The 16,962-nt window shown below is 42.5% G+C and overlaps 1 protein-coding gene across 7 annotated transcripts in view; it reads left to right on the top strand.

Annotated features, from left to right (window-relative positions):
• Smoc1 (SPARC related modular calcium binding 1) overlaps window positions 1-16,962 on the top strand; it is a 155,046-nt gene that overhangs the window by 86,768 nt on the left and 51,316 nt on the right. For all 7 annotated transcript variants that reach the window (XM_076850305.2, XM_076850304.2, XM_076850301.2 and 4 more), the window contains exon 4: window positions 14,837-14,936. In XM_076850305.2, coding sequence (XP_076706420.1) covers window positions 14,837-14,936 — 100 coding nt within the window. The remainder of the gene's footprint in view (window positions 1-14,836; window positions 14,937-16,962) is intronic.

The raw sequence follows: 16,962 nt of genomic DNA, 5'->3' as shown, positions 1-16,962 counted from the left end.
TGGTGCTGAGGATCCAAAGCAGTGCCCTACACGTGCTAGGCAAGTGCTCTGCCATTGAGCTACAACTCCCCCAGCCCTGAGATCACATTAGATTCTTAAAAGTCTCAAAACCCTAGTCCATGTCCATGTCTCACCCAGACTATTAAATCAAATTCTGGGAGTGTGACCCAGGCCTCCTATTTTTTTGAGCTCCCTGCGTAATGCCAGTGTTTGGTCAAAGTTTGAAACTACTTAGAAAGGGCATGTCCACTCTTGTTTGTTTCTATTTTTTCTTTCTGTACTGGGGGGTGAACCCAGGGGTGCTTAACCACTGAGCCATATCCTCAGCCCTTTTTTATTTTTTATTTAGAGACAGGGTCTTGCTGAGTTGCTTAGGGCCTCACTAAGTTGCTAAGGCTGGCTTTGAACTCGTGATTCTCCTGCTTCAGCCTCCCTGGCTGCTGGGTTTACAGGCGTTGTGCTACAGCACCCAGCTCCACTATCATTTCTTGATGGCATTATTGGATGGGAAGTTATGACTCTTTGGTGACAATAGGTCAGGAGCTACAGGCTCTGTCCTTTACTGTGATCTGTTCTGTTTTCTCTTCTGGGTATCAAGAGCATAATTCCTGACATCTGGCCTAACCAAATCCCCTGCCAAGTGACTGTCTGGTGCCCAAGCTGATTAACTGAAATCCCAGCCATCATGGAAGGGTGCTGGCTTGCCACCACCAGGAAGTGCTGGCTGCAGTTTGTCAAGCGTGTGCCTCTCCAAATGACAATGATGGGATTCTTTATGGAGTGCTAGCAAGTGCTAGGCACTGAGTTTTCCTTCTATTAGTCTCCCATTATGACTTTTTTTGAGGTAGTTATGCATAAAGGAAACTGAGTTTCAGAGGCAGTGAATAGTGATTTGAGGTCACAGAGCCAGAAAGGGTTTGTAGTCAGCCTGCCTGGTTTCAGGGTCTGTGCGCTATTTTGTGCTTCAAAAGTGGCCTTGATACATGTGTCTTTCATTTTCATCACCATTGTTATCCCAGCAGTTCCCTCTCTTATTGCCCAATCAATCAAATACACATTTAGAAAAAAAAAAAACCTTTGATTATGGAAATTTTTAAAAACACAAAAAAGTAGGCATAATAACATAATGAACTCCATGTACCCATCACCAGCTCCAACAATGATTGACACGTGGACAATTCTGTTTCATCTTTACATCATTTTCATTTCCCATCCCTAACTGAATTGCTTCAAAGCAAATCCCCAGACAATATATATATATATATATATATATATATATATTTATCCCAAGCTGACAGTCTTGAGCTCCACTGTATTCTGGGCTATATACTGGTTGTTATAGGGGATTAAAAAAAAAAAGTCCTACTTCTGCCTTCAAGGGGTTTACATGCAGAAAAGATATTAAGGCAAGTGATAAAATACCTAGGTATAATGGGTAATACGGATTTTAAAAGCCCATTAACAAGTCAGTTATTTGAAATTCAGAATGCAATTTTGTTGTTGAGAATATATATACAAATTTAAATTTTGTGACCATAAACATTTTATACAAAACTGAAAAAACAGTGACACACATTAACCTTAGTTAAAAAAGAGCTAATCTTTTGTAAATAGTTTTTAAAATTTGGAGCAAAAGAGCCTAGTAGAAAAACTGCACAGGAAATATCAACAAGCAGATCACCCAATAATAATAAATAGACAATAAGTGAATCTGAATGATGTTATCTTCCATTGTCATTAAAGAAGCACAAATAAAAGTGATGATTTAGTTTTGCTTATCAAATCAGAAAAAAATCAGAAAAGATGGTAATATTTGGGGAGAAGGCTACCCCTGTATTGCCGTGGAGGAAGAAAATTGGCATTGACTTTTTAAGGGGGTGATTTTGCAATGGGAGTCAAAAGTCCTTAATTGTGTCCACATTTTGGACCTATAGTTCCACTTCTAGGAATTTATTCTAAGGACATAATTAAAAATATACGAAAATATTTTGCCACAAGGATTTCCATCCAAGTTCTGTTTATAGTAGCAAAAATTTGGAAACAACCTAAATATCCGATAATAGAGAATGGTTTAAAAATTGTTTAAACAAATTATGGCATAGCCATACCAGGCAACTACTGAAATGATGTGTTTTAGAGGCTCATTTTGCATAAGTGTCTGTTGTATATTTTAGGGAATTAATTGGTCCAATAATTAAAAAGAGAAATATTTTCATATTTTTTTCCTCAATAGAAAATCTATCATAATCTGTAACAAGAAGTTCTGAAAACATAGAAGTGCGTAGGGTGGAATTAGAAACAGTGACTTATTAACAACAATTAAGTCTATAACCCTCTAGATTTTTCCTTGTGCATACTTATTATCATTATTTAGGATAAAAATAGTACCATATCATGTATTTTCATAACATTTTAAAAGGAATTATATTGTGGACTTATTTTTGGTTTCTTATACCTCTACCTCATTAAAAAATGATCACATTGTATTCCATGAGTCTTGGAAATTTGGGAATTAAATTTCTAGAAGGCAGATATTGGGTGAAAAGGCCCAACTTTAAAAAAAATTATATATAGTTTTTGTTGTTGATGGACCTTTATTTTATTGCTGAGAATTGAACTCAGTGCCTCACACATGCTAGGCAAGCACTCTACCACTGAGCCACGCCCCCAGCCTGGGCCCAACTTTTTGAAGGCACTTGATGCATACTATTAAATTATTTTTCACACATGTTGAGCAATTGTGTGATTGACTAATGGTTGTTACCAGTCATATTCTCAAATCATTTTAATTTTTTGTTTTAATTGATTATAGTTCTAATAATATTATTGTAGAATATGAAACACCATTTATTATTACTTCTATAATAATAAAATGTTATGTTTCCTGTCTTTGAGCCCCAGGGTCCAGGAGCAATCTTTCTTGATGCGTCTCTGCCAGAAAATTAACAACTTTTTTATTCATTCGAACTACTGTTCTTCCCATTAGTGCATAAACATATGCATTATTCCCGGAGGTCATTTTCTTGCATATAGAGGTCCTGGGAGCTGTCATTTCTTCTTGATTATGCTTTGTTCTGAAGTTGGAGGTTCAAAGAAAAAGTTGTGTGGCTTTTTGACAAAGGCAGTGGGTTCCCTTGTCATTTCTGTAAGTCCTTACTGTTATGTTTTCTCAAACCCAGGGAGATGCAACACTTACTTCCCAAGTGCCTGGAGTTGGTCTATGAAGCAGGATTTGTTCCTTTTTAGCTTCCCCCTGATTTCCCCCCACAGTACAGAATTGCTCTTCCTGATGTCACTCCTGAAAACTTGAGTTTTGTGATCAGCTTACCCTGGAAACATCTTGGCTTGTCATCTGGTTTTCTCTTCCAGCATCTCAGCAAGTGCTGAAAGTCTCGATGCTTTACATGAACTGTGAACCTTCCTTGGCCTGGGCTGGTTAAATGCTGGCAGGCTGGGGTGCTGAGCATCCTTGTGGAATGGAAAAGATTTGTTCCATCTTTGAGGAGAGTAGACCTCTGAGTAGAGAGGCAATGGTCATTTTTGTGTTAATGTGGAAAGATCTTGCCTGGAGCAACAGTGTGACTCTCTCCTTGGACTGGGTAGAGGACCTAAAAGAACTGAGACCCAGAGTGCATATGTAAGCTTTTTTCCAGGCATAGGTGGCCCCAAACAGAACCAGTTGTTAGGTTTTTGGGGGGGAGGGGGGACAGCACTCAGGATTGAACTCAGGAGCACTCAACCACTGAGCCACATCCCCAGCCCTATTTTGTATTTCATTTAGAAACAGGGTCTCACTAAGTTGCTTAGTGCCTCACATTTGCTGGGGCTGGCTTTGAACTCTCTATCCTCCTGCCCCAGCCTCCCAAGCTGCTGGGATTACAGGCGTGTGCCACTGCACCTGGCCAATTTTTAGGTTTTAATGGATGGTACCATAATTTAGGCCCCAGCTCTCTGGTGCATATAAAATGCCAACATATTCTCTCTGTCTTTCTCTGTCTCTCTCTCTTTCAGCAATCATACTGTTAAAAATTCAAGCCCATTTTTTAGGCAAAGATGGCGTAAATGGTAAATGGACCCTTGTTGGGAAAGTTGTTGCTTTTCTTTTCCCCTTTTTAAAGAGTGCTCAATAAACATGGTTACTATAATTTGAACATCTACTGTGTTCAGGACGTTTTACTACTTGTTTTACATGTGTTTTTCCCTTCAAGTTGCTTTTGTTCCAAATAACCCATGGTGTGGATTGTGTATACAGAAATGTGCTCTATTCAGCATACTTGCTGCTCAGCAAATGTTGGGTTTTCTTCTTCTTTAGGTCTTGCTTTGCTCAACTGTAATATGGGAAAGTTGGCACTGCAAAGGTTGGCAATCTATGGTTTGTTGAGCTTACCACCTATTTTTGTTCTTTAAAACTATTGGCTCTGTGGAGATATAATTTGCACAACATAAAATTTGCCCTTTCTAATGTAGAATTGAGTATATTCACAGAATTGTGCAACCATCACCAGTATCTAATGCCAGGCCTTGTGCACCACTGGCTGACCTCAGCTTTCATAGTCACTAATCTTTATGTTTCTATGATTTGCTTACTCTGGATATTTCATATAAATGGAATCAGAATGTGTGGACATTCATGGTTGATTCTTTGACTCACCATTATGTTGTGTGTGAATTAGTATTTCATTCTTTTTTATTGTAATATTCTATTATATGGCTGTGTCCTGTTTTGTCTATCCATTCTTCAGCAGATGGACATTTGGGTTGTTTCCACTTTTTGGCTATCATAAATAAGACTGTTGGGAGCATTCATATATTTTTTTTGTTTCATTATGTAATACATATTTTCAGTTCTCTTGAAATAGAATTGCTAGTTTACGTGGTAACTACATATTTAAGTTTTTAAGGAATTGACAGACTTTTCCAATATGGCTGTACCATTTTATAGTCCTACTAACAATGTATGAAGGTTCCAACTTCCTTACATTTTTGCCAACAGTTGTTATTATCTGTCTTCTTTATGATAGCCGTCCTAGTGGGTGAGAATTGGTATCTTTGTGATTTTGATTTGACTAAAAATGTTCAGCATCTTTTCATGTGCTTTTTGGCCATTTATATATCCTTGGGGAAATATCTATTTGGATCTTTTGCCCATTTCTTAATTCAGTTCTTTGCCTTTTTATTATTGAGTTGTTGGAATTGTATATATATTCTAGATATGACTTATATATACAATTTACAAATATTTTCTTTCATCTTCTTGGTAACTTTTTCATTTTCTTGATAATATCCTTTGAGGCACAAAACTTTGAATTTTGAAGTCCAGTTTATCTATTTTCTTTTCTTCTATTGCTAATGCTTTTGTTGACATACCTTAGAAACCATTTCATAACTCGAGATAACAAAGATTTACTCCTGTGCTTTCTTCTAAAAGTTCAATGATTTCAGATCCTGCATTTAGGTCTTTAATCCATTTGGTTTAGTTTGTGTGCATTGTGTGAGGTAGGGGTCCAATTTCACCTTATTCCCTGTGTGTAAACCGTTATCTCAGCACAACTTGTTGAGAAGGCTTTCTTTCCCCTTGAATTGTCTTGGTACCCTTGTTGAAATCAGGTGAAGGTCAATATGAGGGCTTATTTCTGGGATTCTCAATTCCATTCCGTTGATCTCCATCCATGTCTAGCCTTATGCTAGTATTACCCTGTCTTGATTATTATAACTTTGCCATGAGTTTCGAAATCTTCTCCTTCCTGTTTAAATAAACAGTGATCTCACTGTGTTGTTCAGCGCCTGCATGTGGGGTTGACACCATCTTCTCTTCCCAGGGCAGTGCATCTGGGTGCAGAATTTCCAGGTACCCGTGGCCTGTGTTGTAGTCTGAGGTTTTGTGATAGTATCAGTGTCCTTGATTTGGTATTTGCAAGGGAAGGAGGAGGGAGGGAGAGAGGGATGCAAATCCGTGGTGGGAAACTCTCTAGCATCACCAAAGATGAGTCTTGTGTGTGCTAAGAGTTTTCAGTCTTCAATAGGCTTATCTTTGAATTTTCTAGTGGGGAAGGTATTTCTTTTCTGAATCAGGAACTGTGGGTTACAGTGAGCTGTGTCACCATAGAGATGTGCTGCAGCCTGTTCCCATAGAACGCTGAGCTCTCAGGCTCTTTCCTCTTCCTACCCTGATGTTTCCTCCGAGCTCATCAGGATCTGGGAAGATGTAGGAGCTGGTGCCTTAGTGAGCAGCAGCAGCAGTCAGCTGTCCGAGGGGGCTCTACCTTTTGCCTTCCTGTGAGAGTTCTAGGTGGCATGTAATTTGTGGTCAATAAGCAATCTGTTACTGCAGATGTAAAAGTAAAATTTAGATTTTGTAAATGATGGCAGGAACAGAGCCTGATCCCAGCACATGCAGGAGGGACTTGTCTATGGCGGGAGCCACCATTCTTGTTTTGTCAATGGGAGAATTGGTACCATCCGAAGCGGGGACGTGCATCAAGATGAGGTGGATGGAGCTGTTCTGTGTGCTCAGAACACTGTCCATTGTGTTCTGTGAGGACTTTCTGACCCCAGCTTCTGCTGTGTTCTGCTCTTCTGTGACTGACCTCCGGCTGAATGATCACTGTGCACCCTCTCAAAGACTGGCTGATGTTATTCATTTTGGCTCAAGCACACAGGATTTGGGTGCTCCCAGCTGGGCATCTGATCTCCTGGTGGGCCCTTGGGATTCTGTCCCTATCACTTGTCTATTGTGGAAATGAAAGGAGCAAGCTCTGGGCGGTATCTGCAGCTGCTCTTGTGCAAAGGGGTGTACTTGGGAAGGAGGGAAAGATGGAAGTGCTTCTGTGGCCTTCCTGCTATCTGTGGGAGAGAAAGGACCCATGATGGCAGGCCTCAGTCACTCTCTCAACGATTCTTCTCTTTTTCAGATGATAATAATCAGCAGCAGCACCAACACTTTCTCATTTACATTGCATTTACCATGTTTTGGGCTGTTTTATATACGCCTGCCATGTATTTATTCAGTCTTCACTGCAGCGTATGAGGCAGGCACTGTTATAGTTCTGTCTCGTAGATGAGGAAATGGAAGCACAGAGGAGCTGAGTAGCTTGCTCAGGGTCACACAGCCTACGACTTGGTTAGAGCCAGGGTTCAAACCCAAGCAGCCTCACTCCTGAGTTCTTGGTCCTCTCTCAAGGACACTGCCATCTTTTGAGGGGTGTTGACAAACTAGGGCATATCCGGAGGAGTGAGTCAGGTGAGTTACAGGAGAAATATTCAGGGGGAGCCAGAGATGTTTGGCATGGAGATGAGAAGAACCAAGGATGAGTAGAAGTGAGATGACCAAAGGGATACACGAATGACAACAGACTTGTCTGTGAATGATAAAAGCCTTTGTACACTCCTCTAAGCCAACCCAGGATCACTGAGTAAGTATACAAAGATAAGAGATTCTGATTCAAAATAGGGGAGAATTTTTTACAAGCAGAGCAGTCTATAGATGAAACATCTGTAGGATTTAACTTCCCATCCTGGGAAGTGGGCAAGCAGAGGTGGACATCCTACAGAGATGCAGCATGGTTGTGAGGGCTGGAGAGGGGGTTAAATCGATGACCTCTGAGGAACACTCTTTTGGATTTTGTAAGTCAGATGGTAACATTCCATCAGGTAGTTAGACACACAGTAGGTCCACTGGCAACACTTATTCAGGACATGTCCAGGAAGAGCCGATAATGCACGTACATTTAGGGCTATTTCCATTCCAGTGTAAGTACATAGAAGATGCCAGGAGCTGACCCTGCAGGTAGGTCAGTAAACTCTTTTGCAAAATGGAAGGGATCAGGGTCCCTCCACCCCATGTCAAAATAGGGAAAGATCATAGAAACACAGGCATAGGGTGGAAGAAAGGGAAATTTAATGAAAAGTGAAGTCAGATCTGGGTTCTTAAAAAGGGCTCCCAATACATGTCACTTACCAGCCAGATTTTTCATAATTCTAAAATGAACAGAGCTCCTACATATAAGGACTTTCTTATTGGGTGCTTTGTAAACATAAAAACATATTAGATCTCCCTCTGCAAAAAAATGGAAAGAAAAGGAAATCAATAAGAGTTACCAATATTTGCTGTTTACAAATCTGGATCATTCTAGGCACAAACAGAGGGCAGATCTCAGAAAACAAATTTCTTTGCTTCCCTATTTTTTAAAAATATCTTTGTATCTGCATTGCGTGAATGGGATTCCATTTTTTTTTTTTGGAAAATGCAAAAATAAAAAAAAGTTGATTATAGACTAAGAAGAATGGTCTTACCACTGACAGGTGCTAGTTTATGCATTATTTTAACTTCTCTCTTAAACAGTAAAAGACCAATTTCCAGAAGGATTGTAGAGTTATGGACTTTTTGAATTAAAGGGCCTTGGAGGTATCTGCTTTATCTTCTTCTCTCTACCTGCTCCAATCCAGGGCTTTGGTTCCATTTATAGTCTTGTACCAGGTGGTTTATGCACTTTCTGCTTGATTGCCATCAGACAGGGAGCTTATTCCCAGCGTGACAAAACCCATAATATATTCTGGGGCCATTTTGTTGGGAAGTCCTTCTTTACATTATATTGATTTGAGAGCTTTCAAAAGCTGTCTTCCTATGACTTCTAATATATGACTGCAGCTGTAGTCATGGGACTTACAAAATCCATAGAAATCTCACATTTCACAGAAAGATTTGAAGGTGGACACCATTATGTCCTTGTGAAATCCTCTCTTTTAGCCAGCAAATATATTTTTTTTAATCTGGCAAAAATCCTTTTGGCAAAAATCCTTTTATCAATCAATCATTCCCATATCATAGGGCTTTATATCTCTTTTCTGCTGGTCTCTTTCTTCCAGATCTGATTTTCCAAGGTCCTTCTTTATAAAGTGTCCTTCCTCAGACAGGACACAAGATTTAGGGATGTCTTTGGGGATGAATGGGGCTGTCTCTTGACTAACTAATGTCATGTTGGCATCCATACTACACCACCAACTCACAAAGATGTGATCAACAAAGACTCCCATGTTTAAGAGGATTTGAAAATTGAAGGATCACCTCCTTCTCTGCGTCTCCTCTTAAATTCTGGATGATAAGGTATATACTTGAAAAAGAAAATTCCTCACACCTGACACTGTGTTAGATGCTTTTCCTGTCTTCCCTCCCAGAGCAGCTTCTTTGTTATTTTTCTTTTCAGCATGTTGCTGAGAACACGGGTACCATGAAATGCTCCTCACACAAAGGTTAAGGTGGAGTCCTCTAGTTTAAGAGGTTTAGGAAATGCTGCAAATGGGATCTTCCTCTTAGAGCTAAATCATCTGTTGAGTTAAAGCTAGGAAGACTTCTGCAGTGGAGAAATCTTTTCACTTGGATTAACCCAATATTTCCAAAGTTACTTGGCCAGAGAATATCTTCACCTCCTGTAATTCCTGTTCACACCATACAACACCAATGGTGTCTGTCAGTAGAGCAACCAGGCGGGAGAGACAGCCATGGACCTCCCATCTCTGGAGGAAACGGAAGGAAATGGGCATGCACGGGAGATGGTTTTCATCATGGGTTTCTTAGGGAAGTGGATGGCTGGTAGGAAGGAAGGCAGAAAAGAAAAATAACAAAAAAGCTGCTCTGAGATGGGAGTTCTGACCTCTGTCAGAGAAGCTCCTAGAAAGGGCCAAGGGAAGGCTGGCCAGCCAGTAGGTGCTGGGGGGCCCCCAGGCTGTTCTACAAAGCACCCCAGGAAAGACTTCTCACTCACTAGAGCAGATGGCTCTCTTCCAGCTGCCTCCTCTGGGAGAATATTTATCCTTGTCTCCCTCACCCCAAGAGTTCTATTTGCCAGAGAATTACAAGGCCCAGAGAGACTCAGGCAGTTCCCACAGAAGCCAGCGCTTGTCACGACTTCTTTTCTCCTTCTCCCTTCTAGGCCTGAGACATTTCCATCTGTTAGGATTAGGGACCAGGGACCCTGCTACTTCTCTCTCTCTGGGCCTCAGTTTCCTCACTTGTAAAATGCTTGGGTTATACTGGTGATCTCTGCGGCGGTTTCTAGCCCTGTCCATTCTGAAGTGTTATGAGCAATGATTCTAGTTTCCTGGGATGTCATTAACTATGACACTTGAAGAACAGCTCTCTCCAGGCGTCTCCTATAAGGATTTGCACATGGGTTGACTTTGAGGCCTAAATGAGGTAATGCAGAGATCACGGATGGGGATTGAAAAGCCATTGTTAAAGTAAAACGTGGAATTTTCCATTTTGGGCATGGCACCTATGGACAATGGTGGCCTATCTGCATAATCCATCTGCCCCTCTGAGTTTCTCCTTGCTTTCCTATCCTCAGCCCCCTATGAATTGGTGTTTTCTAGGTCCCTTTCCACTGCTTTTGTTGGCAGTGCTGGCCTTCCACATTCTCCCAGGTGGCCAGGAGTTGGGCTAATGTTGAAGATTAGCAGGCTTAAAGTGATTGCAGATTTGTCTTAATCTTGGATGGAGGTTAAACTGCAATATGCCACTGAGCTGTTTATGTAAAGGGCTTCTTGCCAATAATATGAATGTATGTGAGTCAGAGATGAAACTTATTTATCTAAGGACACACTGTTTTAATGTACCCGTTGGAACACCTGTTACATCCCACAGGATAATTACAGTACAAGCAGAGAGCAAAAAAAAAAAAAAAAAAAAAAAAAAACTCCTTTTGGTTGAGGTGTGCACACTTTTTGTCTCTAAAGGAAGTACCCTCAGTTGACACTTCAGCCTACTAGAAGGCTTCAGCGTGGTAGAGAGCCAGTTCCCTGGTTTGTGCCTATACCTTTGGAGTGGGAACAGTGCTGAGTTGTGAGAACTGCACAGCAAGATATTAGAAACAGCCAACTGCCTGTTTAATTCCTCAGGCCCAGGCTTCTCCTATAGATTAAGGCTAAGAGTTGATCAATTTGAGGCTTGCAGGGAAACAAAGGCTATTACTTATTAATTTAAAAGAATAAGTTTGCAAGGGAGGAAGATTGACCAGGCAGAATTCCCATTTGGTTGTCTGTATAAACCATCAATTCTATAGAATGCATACCCTGATTGCTTTTTTTCTGTGAGAGGAATAGAACTGTTTCTATATCTTCCCATTCCCCAACTTTTTTCACTTTTTGCTGATTTCAGATTGCTCTTTCCCCTCAGGCTGGTCAGAATAGGATGTTCTTTTGTCCTCCTGAGATAATCTGGCGCTGGCCTCTTTGAAGGTACAGATAGTTTTCTTAAAAAATAACATGATGATAATAAAATTAAATAGTTAAGGTGAACTGGGTACTTACTCTGTGAGCTAAGTACTTTATTTATGTTACTTAATTTAATTCTCCCAACAATGGAGATAGGTACTATTACCATCATCTTCCCTTTTAAAATAAATGCAGACAGTTTGAGCTTTAGTCTAATGAAGAAGCTTTCCAGGCTGCAGTCTGTCTTAATGCCATTTCTTTTTCTGCAAGAAGACATCTTGAAAACCCCCCAGGGCAACTGAAAAACCACCTCTCAATTTAGAATCATGGGTTGATTCCCTTCAGGCCCCTATGGCAAAGGGATTTTGCTTGCCACCTCTGTGGTTCCCACAGTCTGACATCCTTCTCGGGGTCTCCGTGCCGTCTTTTACTCCCATCTACTGCCTCCCTTATAATACACCTGGGACAGGTATGCTGGATACTGTGTACCCGAGGCCCAATTCCCCATTCAGTTTCAGTTTCATAAGATTGGGAAGGAGCTCCCAGTCTGAGGATTTTGTAGTCCTGTTTTTTAGAGTTGTGTATGGGTGGAAATGCCAAGGACCCTGGGGAGAAAGGAGCTGTGTTTGGGCTTTGGGGCCTGGCTGGGGGCTGGGAGGCAATGCCCTGGTGCCCCTAGGGATACAATGGGCACACTCACTGTGCATGTGGCCCTTGGGACCCACTGAGCCCAGAGGTCAGATTATATCCCCTGGAACAAAGCTTTGGGCTTGGCACTTGACTCATGCATTTAGTTCTGTCCCCAGTAACCTTAGCTGTGACTTTGTGCATGCCTTGGTGGAAGGGGCTCTCCAATCAGCCAGCTCTCTGCAGCCTCCTTGACCACAGTGCCAGGTTCTAGCAGTGCAGCTCCAGCCCAGAGGCACGGCCTGGGGTGCTGACTTGGATTGTGCAGGCCTCATACAGAGAGAATCACCTTGACCCTGAGAGCCAAGGGGATCCTGCATGAGTCAGTATGGCCACCCAATCCCAGGACAGAGTCCCCCAGGGGTGATTATTAGCCAAGGAGGAGAAAGCAGCCAACCAGTCACCATTCAAATGCTGCTCTTGGTGAAGCGTCATCTCTAGGAAATATCCCCTGATGGAATCTGAGGGAGGGTCAACTCCAAGTTTCCTGCTGCATTTCCCACCCAAGCCTGTGGAGATTGCTAGTGGAGCACTGGCCTGTGAAGAAACGGCTTGCCAGGTGTTTCTGACACAACCAAGAGCAACTATGGCGATAGCTACTCCACCTCTGTCCTTTACCACATGACAAGCACTGCTCTGCCTCCCCTGATCCTCCAGGTTGGACATTGTCACTCCATTGTGTAGACAGGGCTCAGAGAGCTAAGTAAGATGCCCAGTTCCCAACTGGCTGGACTGGGATCCAAGCCCTGGTTGGTATGGATTTCTTTTTTTTCCACCTTTAAGGCCCCTGAGAAAGTCGTGCTGTACCATCCCAAGATACTGATCTTGGTGAACAGCCATGGCTGTGGGTGACGACTATGCCATGAAGCAAGCAGGGGCTGGACGTGTGGTTCCAGGGTCAAGGCACTGGGTGTAGCTGCCTTGCAGAGATGGTAGAGGCAAGTGCCTCATTTTGACAGCAGTTGTCATGCTGGTAGGGACCCTCCATTTTGTCTTGCCCTGGTTTCTGTGAGTAGGCCTGTGCTGAAACAACTTGTCCTGGAGGAAATTGCAGGGTGTGGTGCCCACACGAGAGCAGAAACCTGTCTGCAGCTTTTCTGCCTTAGTGATGACTTCTGGGTCTTGCCCAGTCTGTCAGATTGCTCTTTTCGCTGTCTCCTTCTCTGCCGCCCAACTTAATTTGTATGCGATTACTGTCTAGCTGGGATTTCAATATGTCCTTGATCCCAAAAGACACATTTTTTCACACTTTAATCTATTTGCAGTTGGCACACATCTTGTCATTGAGATCTACAGTTAATGTGCTGCGGCTCTTTAAATTGATATTGCATTTTTAGAATTGATGGAGACCAAGACTTGAGGAAATATGAGAATTTGTGCCTTTATTCAGCCCATCAATCACCTACAATAAATGTCAGGTGCTATGCTAGATGCTCGGAAGGGGGAAATAATTAGTTTGCAGTCCTTAAAGTTATGGTCTAGAGTGGGAAGAAGACTAGTCAAATCAATAGCGAGAGCTCGCTGTGATAAGGGCCCTGAATTTGGGGAAGAATCAGAGGAAGGAGGGGAGGGAGGGGAAGCAGGAAGACAGGGACTGCTTTGAGGTGGAGGTGTGTCATGGAGGGGGATTAGGAGAGGGCCACGGAAGAATTAGAAGAGGACTGGGGCTGGGCTGGGGAATGGTGTCCCAGACAAAATTGAACAGTTGGAGCAAACAAAGGTTCAGAATCTGGAGAAACTAGGGTGTGTTTGGGAGCATCAAAGGCTTCATTGTGGTAGAGTGGAGGGTGTGTGGGATGCTCCTGCTGGGGTAGATAGGCTCAGATATGGAGGACCTTGAGTGCCCTGCAAATTTCTTTAATCTATCCTGAGTTCAGGGTTGAATCATTTCTGAGGGTTACTTTGTTTTTGGCAGGGCTGGGCGTGGAGCCCAGGGCCTCATATGTGCTAGGCAAGTGCTTTACCACTGAACTACACCTCCAGTCCTCACTGAGGAGTCTTAAGTAAGGGAATCTGCTCTGATATGTGTTTAGGAACTTCACAGAGAAAACAGAAAGGAAGAGGACAGTGGGGTGGAGTGGGAGGAGGTGGGTGAGGTGACAGCCATGGGGGGAGAAGAGTTTCCTAAAGGGTGTCCTAAAGGGTGTGAACAGCTCATTTTCATTTTCTATCCCAGACAAAGGAACCCAACCCTGGAGATTTGGGGAAGGTCGCCCAGAGGTGCATCTGGACATCTAGAAGTAGAACCTACAGGCACAAAGGACTTTTCTCATGCTTTGACCCTGTGATGCGTGTGTGCCCTGGCTCAGGAGAGCCACGTGATAGTAGGCAGGCTGATCCATATATGGATGCTTAGAGAAACTAGAACAAGAAAAGTAGCTTGGGTTGGGGATGTGACTCAGTAGTAGAGTGCTTGCTTAGCATGTGAGGTCCTGCATTGATCCTCAGTACTGCATATAAATAAATAAAATAAAGGTTCATCAACAACTAAATCTCTCTCTCTCTCTCTCTCTCTCTCTCTTACCATTTGTCTCTACTTGTTAAATAAGCATCAAGTCAATCCACAATGGTGAAATTCCAGCTCATATTTGCCTAATTAGTTTACTGATCAGAATTCTTAATAATTGGATGGGAGTGCTTGGGAAAAGAATGTACAGGGATTGGTGAGACCCAACACAGGAAAATCACAGTGGACATATCTCAGAACGATACCAGCTGTCAAGTGTTTGGAATCAATAAAAATGAAGCAGATAAATGGCCATGGTTGTACATGGATGCTGTTGGCTAGGTGACCCACACGTGATGTACCCTGGAGACAGATGTGGAGTGAGAGGTGGCAGGAGCTGTTCTGCTGGATGGGCAGTGCATGGAAAGGGGTGGGTGCCTCTTGATGTTCTATTCTGGGACTTAAGGTTCTCCTCCCTCCCCTTCCTCTGAACAGGTGCAGTGCCATACCTACACAGGGTACTGTTGGTGTGTCACCCCGGATGGGAAGCCCATCAGTGGCTCTTCTGTGCAGAATAAAACTCCTGTATGTTCAGGTATCGTAGGGAGGAGCGGGAAGAATGAAAAGAGTTGGAAAAAAAAACCCCTTGATTGGTCTCCTGCATCTCATTGGGGATTGTTAAAAGGTTGGTGGTGACTACAAGCCCTGTTTCAGGTCAGGAAAGATCCCCCTCTAACAGTTTCCTCAGTAATCAGCTGAATAATGAGGGCCAGGGTATATATGTTTATTTATTCTGAGTTTAGATTTCTGTTTTTTTTTTTCTTTTCCTGGTGCTTTTTTCCTAAGCATTGGTGGAAACCCTTACAGCTGAGGTGGTATATATGCTTTTACCTTTTGTACTGACTGACTGATTGCTAGTGGTCCTTGCAGTGCATTATTAACATGCATTTTGAGACCGCATGAGTTCAGCATCAAAGGCTGTAGTGATCAATTAGTGATGCCCATCACAGGTGTGGGAGAGGAGAGTGATGGCCTCTGTGCCATAGATTTGCCACACTTGAGTAAAGTAACCTACCATAAGGAAAAGCGTTCATGACAGTGGCCTTTAAAGCTGACTGATCAGCAGCAGCGCCTGGGGAATTAAGAAAGAAGTCAGATGTCAAGGCTTCTTGTATATTCTGATCCAATAGGACTGGAGTGAGACCCGAAGTCCTTATTTTTATGAATCTTCTCAGGTGGTTCTGATGAGTAGTTAAGTTAGGCAACTGGTGCTTGATTGGGAATTCTTGGGTTAGTCCATAGGAAAAATTAAGTCCTTTCTATTTTGACGTTAGAAGCATAGGGAAATTTTGCTACTGGGTCAGATTCATTGGGATTGTGGATTCTGGATGTATGTAAACCCCACACCTTCTGCCTCCTCTTAGTGATGAGGACTCACGAGCTCCTCCCTTGAATTCCCTGTGTGGCCGATCTCTCATTCAAAAGGGCCTCTCACCATTTCCCCATATCTGTGTATATAGGGTTTTTATTTATTCACTTATTCTAAATTTTAAATGTCAACAAAATATAAAACACTTGCTAAAAACCTATTTGAAATTCCAAAGGCTACCAGTCCTAGTAACTTCTTACAAAATTTACTCATTTTTTCTTTCTACTAGCCCTTCCATATAAAAGAGAAAAGTTAAGTGGATGGGACAGTAAGAATGTATATTAGGAAACCCAAATTTGCAGGCCAAAAGGGAAGTTTACTTTATTTGTGGTTTACATGGAAACTGGAAACCTTAATTGGGGCTGGGGTGGAGGGGGGCAGGAATTAGCTCTCCTTGCACATGACCTGGAGAGTTTCATGTAAGGCAAACAAATGTACTAGAAAGTAGCCGTGGAGGATAATATAATGGAATTCTCACAAAACTAGGATACGGAGAAGGAAGGGATACGACAAAAATTAGGAAAATATGGATCCTCTTTCCTTTTGTTGGTGGGGTCTCTGCAGAGGTCGTCTCGTGGATATGTGGTCATACCCTGCTTGTGTGGGGGTGGGCTTCACGGAGAGGGCAGGTGCCACAGGGTCAGGTCTGGAGGATGGGTGCATGTGGTGCTCCGGTATATGCAGGGGAAACGCACATGCTACCCCCACCCTGAGGAACAGGCTGTGTCTAGAAAATTGTTTCCATGCCTCAGACTATTTTGGCCCATTCAGTACAATTGGGCCGACAATTTTCTACTTAATGCAGATGGAAAATCGCTGATTTCCTGCCCTAACCAGCAAGGGATGTCAATCATTGCATTTGCAGTAAGAGGGGTTTTTCTTTTCAGTTGGCCCTGCCGACTGGATGCGGCTCAGAACAGGGAGCTGGTGAGAAGTGGGGGACATGTGGATGTGGAGGGGTAGGTTTTGAAATGTTCGACAGGGGAATTATATGCAAGTGGACTTTTTAAAGAACCTGGTCAAGACCACTGCCAGGGAACCTGGAAATTATCGTTTGTCTCAAAACAGTGCTAGGTTATCAGTGACATTGATGTTAAACAAACCCTGCTCGACATGTATGTACATACTCACTTTGTATATAATATCCCCCGGTGTGTATACAATACGTATATACATGGCCATATGCTCATAA

The sequence above is a fragment of the Callospermophilus lateralis genome, chromosome 3 (genome assembly GCF_048772815.1).
Source record: "Callospermophilus lateralis isolate mCalLat2 chromosome 3, mCalLat2.hap1, whole genome shotgun sequence".
Classification (NCBI taxonomy): Eukaryota; Metazoa; Chordata; class Mammalia; order Rodentia; family Sciuridae; genus Callospermophilus; species Callospermophilus lateralis.
Note: the sequence above shows the minus strand (reverse complement) of the source record. Positions and strands in the feature narration are given on the sequence as shown.